Source organism: Nanorana parkeri, unplaced genomic scaffold (genome assembly GCF_000935625.1).
Source record: "Nanorana parkeri isolate BGI_ZX_2015 unplaced genomic scaffold, ASM93562v1 scaffold1952, whole genome shotgun sequence".
Taxonomy (NCBI): Eukaryota; Metazoa; Chordata; class Amphibia; order Anura; family Dicroglossidae; genus Nanorana; species Nanorana parkeri.
This window is the reverse complement of record NW_017308220.1, coordinates 210,917-224,641: the sequence shown is the minus strand read 5'-3', so window position 1 is coordinate 224,641 and position 13,725 is coordinate 210,917. Positions and strand designations below refer to the sequence as shown.

General features: G+C 43.5%; 1 protein-coding gene across 1 annotated transcript in view; it reads left to right on the top strand.

Annotated features, from left to right (window-relative positions):
- Positions 1–7,084, top strand: part of EIF6 (eukaryotic translation initiation factor 6) — a 26,035-nt gene extending 18,951 nt beyond the window's left edge. The window contains exons 3-6 of the mRNA XM_018572149.1: positions 574–749; positions 1,640–1,816; positions 3,803–3,984; positions 6,646–7,084. Of these exons, the coding sequence (XP_018427651.1) occupies positions 574–749; positions 1,640–1,816; positions 3,803–3,984; positions 6,646–6,655 (545 nt within the window). The 3' untranslated portion in view covers positions 6,656–7,084. The remainder of the gene's footprint in view (positions 1–573; positions 750–1,639; positions 1,817–3,802; positions 3,985–6,645) is intronic.
- The last annotated feature ends 6,641 nt before the right edge of the window (positions 7,085–13,725 follow it).

Genomic DNA, 13,725 nt, shown 5'->3' with positions numbered 1-13,725 from the left:
GCGAACGTCGCAGTGAGAGCAATCATTTTAGGGCCATCAATCACTGATAACACTAAACTGATGAGCGGTAACAGCTTTTAAAGCGTCGCCTATGGCCAATTTTGGGTATTATCGTTTTTTGAGGTTTCGCGCACGCAATTTTAAGGCTTGACATGTTTGGTGTCTTTTTACCCGACGTGACCCCATCTTTTATATTTTACCAAAAAAATTGGGTAATAAATGTTTTATCATTTAATATAGGGGAAACTTTTTTTTAAATTTCGGTAATTGGTGAATAAATACCACCAAAAGAAAGCTCTATCTGTCCCCAAAAAAGGGTATAAAATTAATTTCAGTACAGCGCTGCATGACGGAATAAATGTCAGTCAAAGTACCGCAGCGCTGAATACTGAAAAATGGCCTTGATGGGAAGGGGGTTTAACACCGCGCATGTCAACTGGTTAAACAAGTTCTTTACAAAGCGAGGTTTTTTTTAATGCACTGGGACTTGTGTGAACAAGCCCTATATTTTAGCTTATGGGTGTTTTGTGTTCTTAAATTAAAGTTTAATGTTTTTTTTTTATGTTGTTTTAGGAAATCGTAATGGCCTTCTAGTTCCAAACAATACAACAGACCAGGAGCTCCAAAACATAAGAAACAGTTTGCCAGACTCTGTTCGGATCCAAAGAGTAGAGGAGAGACTGTCTGCTTTAGGGAATGTCATAGCTTGTAATGATTATGTAGCTCTGGTTCACCCGGACCTTGATAGGGTAGGTGTGTCTTCTGTCGGAAAGACACATTTTGCATCTAATGCTAGAAGTATATATTATGATTGTGCCACTTTATCTGAATGTCAAGGTTTCTTTGGACAATATATTATAGCGGTTGAAGCTGAACGCCACTCAAATCTTTTTGTTTAGAGCGGTTTGCAGGAGCAGGATTTAATACTTTGTCTGGACTTTGAAGTATACTTTCACAGCCAAATTGGAATGACTCCTATTTTATATTTGTTACTTGTGTCATTCTCATAGAATACATTTTGTTGGGTTTTTTTTTTTTATAGCTGGTTGCACAATACATGCTCCAAAATAAAAGTTGTTCCGAGTTTTACTCTGGAATGCAAGGGGGGCTGGGCATGATAATGTTCTCATAATTAAACCTGTCTGTACTGTGCTGGCAGGTCTAAATATCAGTTGTAAACTAGATTTGAACAATGTCTGCTCTAACAGAGTTAAAGATCTAGAAGCATGGCATGTTAATGAGAGGAAGCTGGCTGTCCCTAAACTTTCTATGGAGACGGTATCCTGTCACTTGGAAATTGAGAGAGATGCTATGCAGGCACATCTGAAAGACTTTTGACTACAAAAATGGAAATAACCTGCAAGCAGACTGTTGTGAGCCATTCTAGACGGTGACTGTCTTAATAGCAGGGTGCAGTGAACAATGATATTTACCAACTCATGGCTGTCTGACTGCTTTTACTTTTGGCAGTTCAGTAACAATGAATGATGATTTTTAAATGGCAAAGACCAAATAAAGGTCTATATGCACATTGTGTTTGTCAATATTCCTAAGTTGCATGTGTAGATTTTATGCTGCTAACAATTTTTATATTTGGTGTGGACAGGTAGCAGGAAATTATCAGATTTTTATTTTATAGGAAACTGAAGAGATTTTGGCAGATGTGCTGAAAGTAGAGGTTTTCAGACAGACTGTTGCTGATCAAGTTCTAGTTGGGAGTTACTGTGCGTTCAGCAATCAAGGAGGGTTGGTGCATCCTAAAACCTCAATAGAAGATCAAGATGAGTTGTCTTCTCTTTTGCAGGTTCCCCTTGTGGTGAGTTACAGTGCTAGAAATCATCTGGATTCCTTTTGAGCGTTTTTCCCAGCTGTCTTCTAGGATAAGAAAAAAGAAAATAGCACTGCGCTTCAAACTCGAAAATTATATTCCTAAAATGTGAAAAAAAATAGTATAAAATGTGAAATTGTCACAAAGGGATATGCAAATTTGTGTCATACACAACACCTGTGTACATATAGAAAATCCTGTGTTGAATCTCACAAGTGATGTATAACTCCCTCTTAATCTACATAACCATGTGTTGACTTCCTCTGAGGCGACGGTCTGCCTCAGAGGAAGTCAATAGTGATGAAATGCATCAGGTGGGCGGATCTATGCGAGCATTACGATCATAGAGACAGGAGCTCCAGTGGACACAATCCATACGCAATTGCCTAATTTTAATTGTAAGTGCATTTTAATCGTTTTTAAATACATTTATTCTGACATACTACACTATGGGAAGCCCAATTTTTTTTCTCTCTCTGAGCACAAGAGAAGGTGGAAGATGGAGGAATAGTTTTACACGATTTTGGAAAGATAAGCCATAGTTGGGAGGAATCTACCCCAATTTATTGTCGGATTAAAAACAAAGGAGAGGATTTGTTTCTATATATATCAGCAAAGCGCTAATTGTTCATCTGAAATATGGTGAGCAATAGGAGTCGGTGAGTGCAGCCAGATCTTATCTTTGAGCACGGTGGAGACTGGAGAGCACTGATTCACTTAATTGTTTTTGCATTCACGGACGTTGGTGTTGACTATAAAAGCAGGAAGATATATCCTCACATAGAAGGACTTTATTGTATCCAGAAGTAATGGACTTCACACATGGTTATGTAGATTAAGAGGGAGTAATACATCACTTGTGAGATTCAACACAGGATTTTCTATATGTACACGTTTTATGAGAGCGTGGCGGCCTGACCAACTGGCTAGAGGCAGAGCCAGCTGTGCCTGCCCTGTCCGTCCCTCCAGTCAGTGCTAGAGGAGGGGGGATCGCTTGGGGCGGGTGGTGACTGACTGTGCATGTGCACTGGAGTTAAGTCATCTCGGCACAGAGGCATGGCAATAATGTACACTACATAGACGTCTGCTAATATTTATCTGCCTAGAGTTCAAGTTTGAAAAATTTATTTGGCACTTAAAATTACAATACAAAATCCAAGTACACAAATATATTTGGCACTTGTTACTTTAAAACTTTACCTTCTGTCTTGCACAATTGTACAGGTTCCTCTCCTTGTTTTCTTACAGTATCCATTAGACAGGGATCAAAATTTTAAGTCCAGAGGTACAGAGATCCTCCATGTATCCTCTTTACCCCCTGCATAACGTACATTCCACTCGCCCCCGCGCAATTTTTACTCGCCAATTGCGAGGGGGCGAGTGGAAATTTTGAGGCCTGCATTAGAAGCTGCAGCAAATTGGAGCCTACCTCATTTCCTGGGTGGATGACATTTAGCATCATTAACTCTTTCCTTCTCAGCTTTTTTTCCCCGACCTGCGCCTTTTTATTAATTTGGATTTTAGTTTTTGTAATCACAGAGGGTCAGCATGACATGGGCTATGGCAAATCTACATGCAAATGCACTGTCTAGAATTCCCACTCCTCCAGACTGACATCCACACCAAGACATTGTGATATTTGTATTCCTTTTCCCAAGAACCAGCCCACTAGTGCTGAGGGCTCTTGAGAGAAGTACCGAGGCAGAGGGTGCTGTGATATTTTCAGGAAGTTTTCTCAATTGCCCTGCGGACCCCTTCCACCAGCTCAGATTTGCCTGTTTTGCTTAAATGAATATATGTCATAAAACACAGGTTTTATTTTAAAATATAATTCATGATTTGGGGGGAGGGAAGAGCTGGGAAAGGAAACATATATGCAGATTAAACCTCACTTTTAATATCCGTAGTTAAAAAGTCTGGAATTAAAATTGAATGTATTCATTTGAAATCTAAACTGATCTTGTCTCCTGGCAGGCTGGAACAGTAAATCGAGGTAGTGAAGTAATTGCAGCAGGGATGGTTGTTAATGACTGGTGTGCATTCTGTGGTCTGGACACAACAAGTACAGAGCTGTCAGTAATAGAAAGTGTATTCAAACTAAGCGATGCCCAGCCAAGTACTATTGCCACCATTATGAGGGACTCGCTGATTGACAGGTAAGTTATTTGTATTTTGTGCGATCTACAAATGGTTCAAATATGTACCTGCAGGAGCTTAACTGCTACCTGTGAAAGTTACCAGCTTTTGTTTTACAGGGAAGCTTCTGTTGTTTTTTCCTGGTAGCAGAGTAGCACTTCTTTCTAACAACTAGTAAACCATTAAAAGGAAACATTTAAACCTTTCAGGTCAAAGGGGGAAAAAAAAAAAGAAACCTCTTTATAGCACAACGCCAGGCACAAATTTATTGTTTTATTTTTTTTAAATTGCAAAGTCTCAACGATCTGATTCTCTGGCTGTATCCATGCTACAGAAATCCCGCAGGTGCAGGCTGAATGGTGCGTGTTCATAATCACCCGATCCGGGTCATAAACAGCCACACACAACATGTCTTGAAATATGTAACTCCAATCTTGTGATCCAAAAATATTTATACACCACAAGCAAGCTTCTTGTTCTGGGGAGCTTGTTTGTGGTGTATACATATTTTCGGATCACAATAAAGATTAGAGTTATACATTTCAAAACTTTTTAAAAGTTTTGGATTAGATTATTAAGGACCCATTTAGACTTTGGTGTGTTAACATGCATTGCCTTAAAGCAGCTCATTATTATGAATGGGCTGGCAATGTACCAATGCTTTCCAAAAAACGCATCTTCACTATTTTGGCAATGCATCACACTACAACGTACAGTGTGATGCAACGTACAGTGTGATGCACGTACAGTGTTAATAAACCTTGCATTGTGGTGTGCTGCAAAGCATGTGCACCAACTTGTTATGTGCATTGTGCTAACACTACATTGGAAAGGTGTGAATGGGCCTTAAAATGATCAGTCACATTACTAGGATGCGCTAGGTTTGGGGAGTGGTGTAGTCAACAGATCAGCACAGCTACCAAGTACTGCTGACAATGCTGGTCCTTCATCTGATCTATCAACTTATCCAAAATATCCAATGCTGGTCCTTCATCTGATCTATCAACCTATCCAAAATATTTCAAAGTAGAACACTGGTTCCTTAGCGATATACTGGCATGGTTTAAAGTGTTAACCATTAACTCATTTTTTTTCCTGCTGTTTATTGTTCCAATAAATATGCCATCAAAGGGGTTTTGTCATATGTGTTAAGTGCAAAAAATACCTGTTGATCCTGTCAGAAATCCAGCCTGTTGCAATGTTATCTCCTCAGCACTATCTAAGGACTAGCAAGCTACAATATATATTACATTTTTGTTTTGGGTTTAGATATACTTTAAACCCAAAATAATAATTTCTGCTAAACAGTAATTGTAGTGGCTGCATTCGTTTTTTTGTGGTGTTTAACACATGTTAAACACATGGTTCGCTCACTCAATAGTGGATGCACCACAACGTTGAGAAGTGCCCCATCTGTTTATTTTCAGAGTATATGGATCTAACTCCATATTGAGTACATGCAGCTTTTCTATCCTTTGTGTTTTGAACCAATGGGTGGAACGACCTCTAGTTTCCTAATGTGTTGTACAGTTACATACTTTTTCTACATGGTGTGAAGTGGGAAAATGGAGTAAACCGCATGATACATTCCTGGAGAAGTTCTGATTTTTGCAGTAGGTCCTCCACCTTAATATTTGTGCTTAACCGAGTCAAATCCCTTCAGCAGGTCACCTCATAAGGTGCTTGTTTGTACTGCTATCATAGCAAAAAGCTATGTCTGCTATCATAGCAAAAAGTTGTCTGCATCTCTGGGCCCTGCTGTAGTAACCTCTGGTTATCTCCTTCAAATGGGGAGTACATCCCTTTTAATTGTCTGACTTTGCCTGACAAAGGAACCCTGCGTGGTTCCAAAATGCTGCATAATCCCATCAAAGACCAGATTCTGAAGTGAATCGGTGTGCGGACACCATATCTTTTGACTGTTGTAATAACCTGACTTCTGGAGTATGGACAGCGCAGGTAATGTGTGAATACTGTAATTTACAGACGTGCTGTTTTTCTCCCTCCTAAAGGTGGGTGTTGTTGATGCTCTTGGTCTTCATGCCGTTGTTCCCCATTCTTCTATTTTTGTAAGTGCCTGTCTGTAAAGTTCACACTGGGCACAACTCCTGATAAATATTTTATAGGCTTAAACAGCTACAGATGTAAACTAGTACATAATTTTCACAATGGGATGTCTCCTAGATAAAAGTAACCGTAGAGCACAGCTGCTGTACTGCAACACCAAACAAAGTGATGCATGTTTTTAGTGAGCAGTTGTGGACAATGTGTAACTATAAAAGATCCCTGTCACCACAGGCTCGCTATAACAAAAAAATAGCCCTTTTAAAAAGAAAAGGCACTGTATTTACCTTTTGCCTATGTCTTGGTTCAGTGCTTCCCAGCTGCTGCAGGTCTCTACTTGCCTCATGTAAAGGTTTTGTGTGTGCCAATAGAAGCAGGTATTCACAGAAGGGTGAAAAACTGTAAGCGGCCAAGGAGCAGTGAAGCAGCTCCTTCTTTTTTTTTTTTCGTACCTTTTTTTTTTTTTTTTTTTACCTGGCTGGTCCCTTTTTTTTATTTGTTTAAACATGCGCCACATTTTCTAACATTTTATAATAAACTGATTTCTATATGGATGCAAGTTTGACAGATTCCATTTACATTTCTTTTGTGCTTAATTTTTTTTTTTTGGTTTCCAGTTTGACATAAACGGTTCCGTGCCGGGAAAAAATTACCCTGACTGGTGAAGTTCATCTGCTCCCTGTATTAAACCATATTCATTAATTCAACACAGGACTTCTGCCATCTGTCATCATGGCTTCATCTGAATCTAAATATTGTATCGGCGCTAAAATATACTAATAGTTATACCACCTTTTGCACCCAAGAAGGAAGCATATGTAACAAAGCACTGACAAATGTTCTTAACTATAATAAATACATCTTTATCATTAGTATATTACAGTTTGTATGTTTTGCCTTGCTTTCAAGCAGGACTTGTCTTCCAAGAAGTCTAGATTTTAATTTCAAGCTTCTGATATTAAAGTATAACTCCCAGGCACTATGTAAAATAAAATTCAACTATGTATTAAAAATGTATTTTTTAAAAGCCTAGCATATGTAATTGAATTTGGTTTTGATATTTGTCATCCTGTGAGTCTCAATAAAAAGATGATCTACTTTTTTTGCACTGTATACCCAGCCAGTCCTAGGAAAATCTTGTGGTGTTACAGTACAGTTATAGAATACAACACAATGTTTGTAGCCTGGGTAGGTAACCTTGCCACTCAGGTTGTCTACCCTATAGATCCCACCATGCCTGTGCCTTTCGAAGTTGACCCATCAGTCTCGCTTGTAGCTCTACAATACCTGGCGTGCTGAAGTTGTCTAGCCCAGGGTTGTAGACTGAATTTTTAAAAAACCATACGTATACCAAGTTAAATATATTTTCTTTTAGGGCCTGTTCACACGACGTCCGTTTTGTGTGCTGACTGGCTCCGTACGCTGCTGCACTCAAAATGTATCCCTATGTGTTTTATGGGCTCCAGTTCTCACGTGCGCAGTCTGTTCAGCTTACGACAGAAAAAATACTGCATGTCACATTTTGTCCGGTCTGGAAACGGTCAGGAAACCCAAACGCATCAAAAACGCACTGCACTGCAGCTAACATCTAACAGCCCCACTCCAGCAAAAAAAAATATTTTTTTTTTTTGCTGGAACGCATCAAAAACGTGGCAAAAATGCACTGCATCAGTCTGCAGACCCGCACCCAATCAGGACCCGCACCTAAGGGCCTGTTCACATGAGATCAGGTGCGGGTCTGCAGACTGATGCAGTGTGTTTTTGGCCGCGTTTTTGATGCGTTCCAGTAAAAAAAAAAAAAAAGCTACTAACTAAAATAAAGCCCAAGTCTAGAAAACAGTAATGATGTAGGGAGGGCAGAAGGGACCGCATCTGCCACAACCTCAGTGAGATATTTATTCAACGTAGTGGAGTTTGGTGGCACGGGACAGGTAAGAACTGCCAAGCAGGCAGGGATTGCCTATTTTAACACAGGGCTGGGCAATTTGCGGTCACCACTGTTTGTAAAATGCTCTATGGTGACGGGATAGAACTGGCTGCTTTACCCAATCTGATGCATCGTGGAGCTGTTCCAGGTGTGCAAGGGAGAAGGCTGTGAGCTGAGACATCAGTGGTTACATGATCACTCGGCTCTCAATCCATAGAGCCTGTGTGTGACAGCTGCAATGTCACAGGTTGGTTATAAGTATTGAGAAGAGTATATGTTACTCTCCCAATAGTTCTTGAAATGATAGTTAACCCAACCCTGGCATGTGCCAGTCTGGGAATGGGGAACATAAGGCAGTCTATCCAGCACAAGGATTCCATGGAGTTTCCCCATCCTGAGCCGAGTGGATGGGGTGTAGATTTAGGACACGTGTGGTCCTTTATCTCCAGTGAGCTGCCCTTGCTTGCTATAATAAATGCAAAATATTATGCTCCAGTGATGGAGAGATGCTTTACTCATGACCAGTGAGGGAATGGCATTATAAAAGAGGGTGAATGTTTCTCTTAGTTACATAGTATTTGAGGTTGAATCCATCAAGTCCAACCTATTGTGTGCACATATATATATATATATATATATGTCCCTGTGTGTTCTCATTCTTAAGAGTACTTCTACCCCTGTATATTATGGTCACTGAGGAAATCGTCCAATCGCTTCTTGAACGATTCTACACTCTCAGCCAAAATCTCAGCATGCGGCAGCAAATTTCAGAACCTGACTGATCTAACGGAGAAGAAACCCCTTCGTCCCTTGTGCTGAAATTTTTTCTCCACCAATTTTAGGTGGTGGCTCCTTGTCATGGAGTTAATTGTAAAGAGTTTGCTGCTAATGTTGCTATCCCCAGTAAACATTTTGCACATGAAAATCATGGGCCCCCTCAATCTTCTTACTTCCAATGAGAACATGTTTACTAGCCTGTTCTCATAGCTCAGGTCCTCCATCCCCTTTGAGTTTGGTTGCCCTCCTCTGGACTCCTTCCAGTTCAAGAACATCCCGTCTGTTCACTGGTGGCCAAAACTTGACCACATACTCCAGATGATGCCGAACCAGTGATCTATAAAGTGGCACAATTGTGGACTTGTCCCTGCAAAACATTCCCCTTTTAATACAGGACCTGTCCCTACTTGCTTTGTTTACCGGAGCCTGACACTGCGAGCTATTATTCAGCCTGTGGTCTACAATGACCCCCAAATCTTTTTCTCTTTTGGACTTCCCCAGTGGAGTTCCCATTAGTGTGTAATCTGCTTTCTTATTTTTAACCCCAAAGTGCACAGCTACATTTATCCACATTAAACCTCATCTGCCATGTAGTTGCCTACTCCCTTATTTTATCCAGATCCCCCTGTAGTGTTATACCCTCCTGATTTTGGTATCATCAGCAAACACTGAAGGGGGGCGGGCTTGCGATGATCGCAAGTACGATCTGCCTGTCCAAGATGGGCAGATCGTACGTTTTTTAAATTACTTTACAACCCTCACAAGACAAAAGTCTTGCGAGGGTTGTAAAGTGTATGGCCACCTTAAAGGTGCCCATACACTGCATGATTCTCGTACGAGAATCGCAGGAAATCCCGCGATCGTACGAGAATCGTGCAGTGTATGGCAGGCGTGCAACCGTTTCTACTGTACGGTCGCACGTCTACCGTCGAACCAGCAGGCTAGAAAACCCGCCGGGAATCGTACGATTCTCGGCGAGTTAGTGGCCTGCTGGTTCCACAACTGCCGAACGGGCCAGTGTGCGCACGCGCACACAGCCCATTTGCAGTCATCATTTGCGATGATCGAGAGTACCATCTGCCTGTCCAAGATGGGCAGATCGTACGTTTTTTTTTTTTTTATTTCAATCAATCTTTATTAGCATATAGAGATTCAAAAAGTACAAACATTGCAGGCTCTACCAGAACAGATGGTAGGACACACGCCTCAGACATTCAATGTAATTAACATAAGATTCCTACTAAGATTGAATACGTTATGAATATTCCAGCGTACAATTGTGGTAGAGTGTGTCAGAGTGTTATTTCTCATCAGCTGGCAGAGACATGGTTCAGGCCAACAGGACCGACCAATAGTAATCAAGATTTTTTTACGGAAAGTTAGCGTGAAATTAGAAGTATAGCGGTAGATTGTAGCTGTAGAAGGAGCTGCTATACAGCCCTAGCAGCAGTAGAAGGATAAGAAAAGAGAGGGGGGAAAGAGAGTGTGGGAGGTTGGATGGAAAGGGCGAGGGAGGAGAGGGGAGGTTGGGGGAAGTGCACATCTAGGTAGGGTTATGTGGCCCGTGGCTGGCAGTGGTGAGAGCTAGGGCACCTTTTCATACGTCTAATAATGTTCTATCAAAATTCGGTGAGAAGAAATGTGCGACCCATGGTTCCCAAGTTCTGTCAAATTTGGAGAAATTGCCAAGTAATTTCGCGGTCAGCTTCTCGTTAATTAGGATCCAGTGGATTCTATTTTTAACTGGCGCGATGCTCAGTGTATTGGAGAGCCAAGCTTTAGCAATAGCCTGTTTAGTGGCAGTAAGGACATGAGTGAGAAGTTTGAATTCATACTTGGATATGTCGGGCGGTCGAACATTCAGCAGTGCTTCGCTCGGGGTCAATTGTATGTTCCTCTTGGTGAGGGTGGAAAGTATTGCGTTCACCTGAGACCAGAGCCTCTGGGCGATCGGGCAATTCCACCAAATATGGAGGAAATCCCCCCGCGTTGCACAGCCTCGGAAGCAACTTGGCGAGCTGCCAGGTGTCACATGGGCCATGCGACTTGGCACCATGTACCACCTGTACAGGACCTTATAGTTAGCCTCTACTGCTGTCGCATTACGGGAACAAGAGGTTTCTACTGTACGGTCGCACGTCTACCGTCGAACCAGCAGGCTAGAAAACCCGCCGGGAATCGTACGATTCTCGGCGAGTTAGTGGCCTGCTGGTTCCACAACTGCCGAACGGGCCAGTGTGCGCACGCGCACACAGCCCATTTGCAGTCATCATTTGCGATGATCGAGAGTACCATCTGCCTGTCCAAGATGGGCAGATCGTACGTTTTTTTTTTTTTTATTTCAATCAATCTTTATTAGCATATAGAGATTCAAAAAGTACAAACATTGCAGGCTCTACCAGAACAGATGGTAGGACACACGCCTCAGACATTCAATGTAATTAACATAAGATTCCTACTAAGATTGAATACGTTATGAATATTCCAGCGTACAATTGTGGTAGAGTGTGTCAGAGTGTTATTTCTCATCAGCTGGCAGAGACATGGTTCAGGCCAACAGGACCGACCAATAGTAATCAAGATTTAGTCCCCTCGGATGCGATCAGCTACAAGGGGAAAAGGCAGAACCTGGGAACACATGAAGAGTTGAAGGAGTCAAGTGGTTCTCAGATGGGGGGGGATGGGGATCCGGGGAGTACCACGCTTCAGGTTCCAAAGAAAAAGCATCTGGTTGATGGACCGGCAGTCATTATGAACCAGACTGACAAATCAAAAGAGCAGAATGTCATATGGAGGGCATCACAGTAGTAGCGTCATGGGTTTTTGAGAGTTTTGCGGCTTCTGCTTCGTTTTGGTGCCCGGGCGGGACATGGTGCCGGTTCGCGATGTGTAGAAGATGCCGCAACCACTGTAGAATATTTTGAGATGAACTAAGTGTGTTCTTAATTATAATAACCCCGTCTTTTTCCTGAGTGTATACTGATGAGAAAAAGGTATTCAGCTTCTCAGCCCTCTCCCTGTCGTTTGTGACTAACTCTCCGTTTTCATCCATTCTCTGCTCTGAAAAATTATCCTGTCACTAACGATAGGATTGTATGTGTGAAATGGCCCTAAAGATGAACTCCATGGGAATCTCTTTTTTTGTCCTCAGACCATTACCTACTGACTAGTGCCTACAAGTAGACGTGCACTGGCAAAAAATGTGTTTAGTTTCGGATGTTTTGTTATTTGTTTTTTTTTTAAATTTGTTTCGTTATTTCAGTTTTCGGATTTGGGTCTGAAAGTCAATTCGTTTCGGCATTCTGAAATTTCAGGTGAGTTAAATGATAATTAAGAATTCAAATTTGAGGGGGTGTGGCTTGGCTATGGCAGCGTGAGGAAGCACATTGCTTGAGCTCTGCTATCACCAAAGACTTTTCAGCTGAGCACGACATCTTATCACCCTGTTCTTGATGTCGATGAAGGGCAAATCTCGTTCTAACAACAGCAAGCGCTCACTGACATCCCTGCAGCGCTACCTCTCCACTCCCGCGCTATCGACCCGCAGCACCTCCAAGACGGCCATGGCTCCTGAGACACAGGGTAAGACCCCAAGGCCCCATGTCCACCTTGTGGCGCCCCAGCCTCGCCGTTCACCCCAAACCCTGGTGTCCTCACTCCACCGCGGGCGAACACCTCTCCTCCCAGTCCTAGCCCGATAGAGGACCCAGTATTCCCCCTCACTCCGACCCCGCAACAACCTCCAGAGGCAATGCCCTCCCTCTCCACCAGTGAGATCTCCTCCATTCTCCAGGATATGGCCGCCCTGGTCACCAAAATGGAGGTCGCGCTGAAGAAAGACATAGCGGGCATACACAAAACGGTCTCCCAAGTAGAGACAAAGGTTTCCGTCTTGTCTACCGACCAGACTCAGCTGTCCCAACGGCTTGACCGACTGGAATCAGAGAAAGCAGCCCATGACCTCCAGCTCTCCACCTTGTTCCTGGCCCACGACGACCTAGAAAACAGGTCCCGACAGAACAATGTAAAGCTCCGGAGGTTACGGATGCGGCGGGCCTCCGTCCCACGGTGACCGCTATTCTCAACTCCATACTGGACAAGGCTCCAGATTCTCCTCTGGAGATAGACCGAGTCCACCGCGTGGGAGGACCCAGGCCAGACGGGGACTCAAGGCCTAGGGACATTCTCTGCCATATACACTTCTTCGCTGAGAAGGAAACCATCATGCGCAAAGCATGGCAGAAGGGCCCCATCCCCTTTGACGGAGTGGACATTTCTATCCTTTCAGACCTGTCTCCATATGCGGCGGACGCTACAACCTCTCCTCGCTGAGATCCGCCAGGCTGGGGGCCTCTACACCTGGGGATATCCCTTCAGCACGAATGTGCGCCGGAACGGCCGGACCTTCCTTCTACGCCACCCGACCCAACTGGAGGAACTTTATACTTTCCTAGAAGTGTCACCTGTGGAGGTCCCAGACTGGTTTGGCCCTGACCTGGACGCTGAGCACCGGCCTCTCCCCCAGAGGCGCCGCCGCCGCAACACTTCCTGGAACACGCCCAGGACTTCCCGCCCTGCACCCACAGCTAATGAGCCCTGAACCTCCGAGGCCCTGTGATGATTCGCCCTAATGCTTCATGACCAGAGGGCTCCTGCATATACAGTCCCCGCTGGTTTCCCCGATGGTTGCTAATAACATTCCCTGGCCGCGCGGAACACTCCACATTGGTACCACATCCTGGGATACCAGCCTCGCTTACTTTTGCCAGCGGTATCCCCCCTGTCTGCAAGGACTGGCCCTCATGCTATCCCCCCTTCTACGACATGCCCCTGGACCCAAATACCACTGAACTGCCACTTCACCCCCTGCCTTACCAGACCTGCACAATTGGGGAAGCCACTGCCGGACTGCACGATGTCCTCTTCTCACTGACACCCTCCAGGGAGGTACAACACCAGACACTGTCACCCTCTCAGCTTAGATGGGACCCCA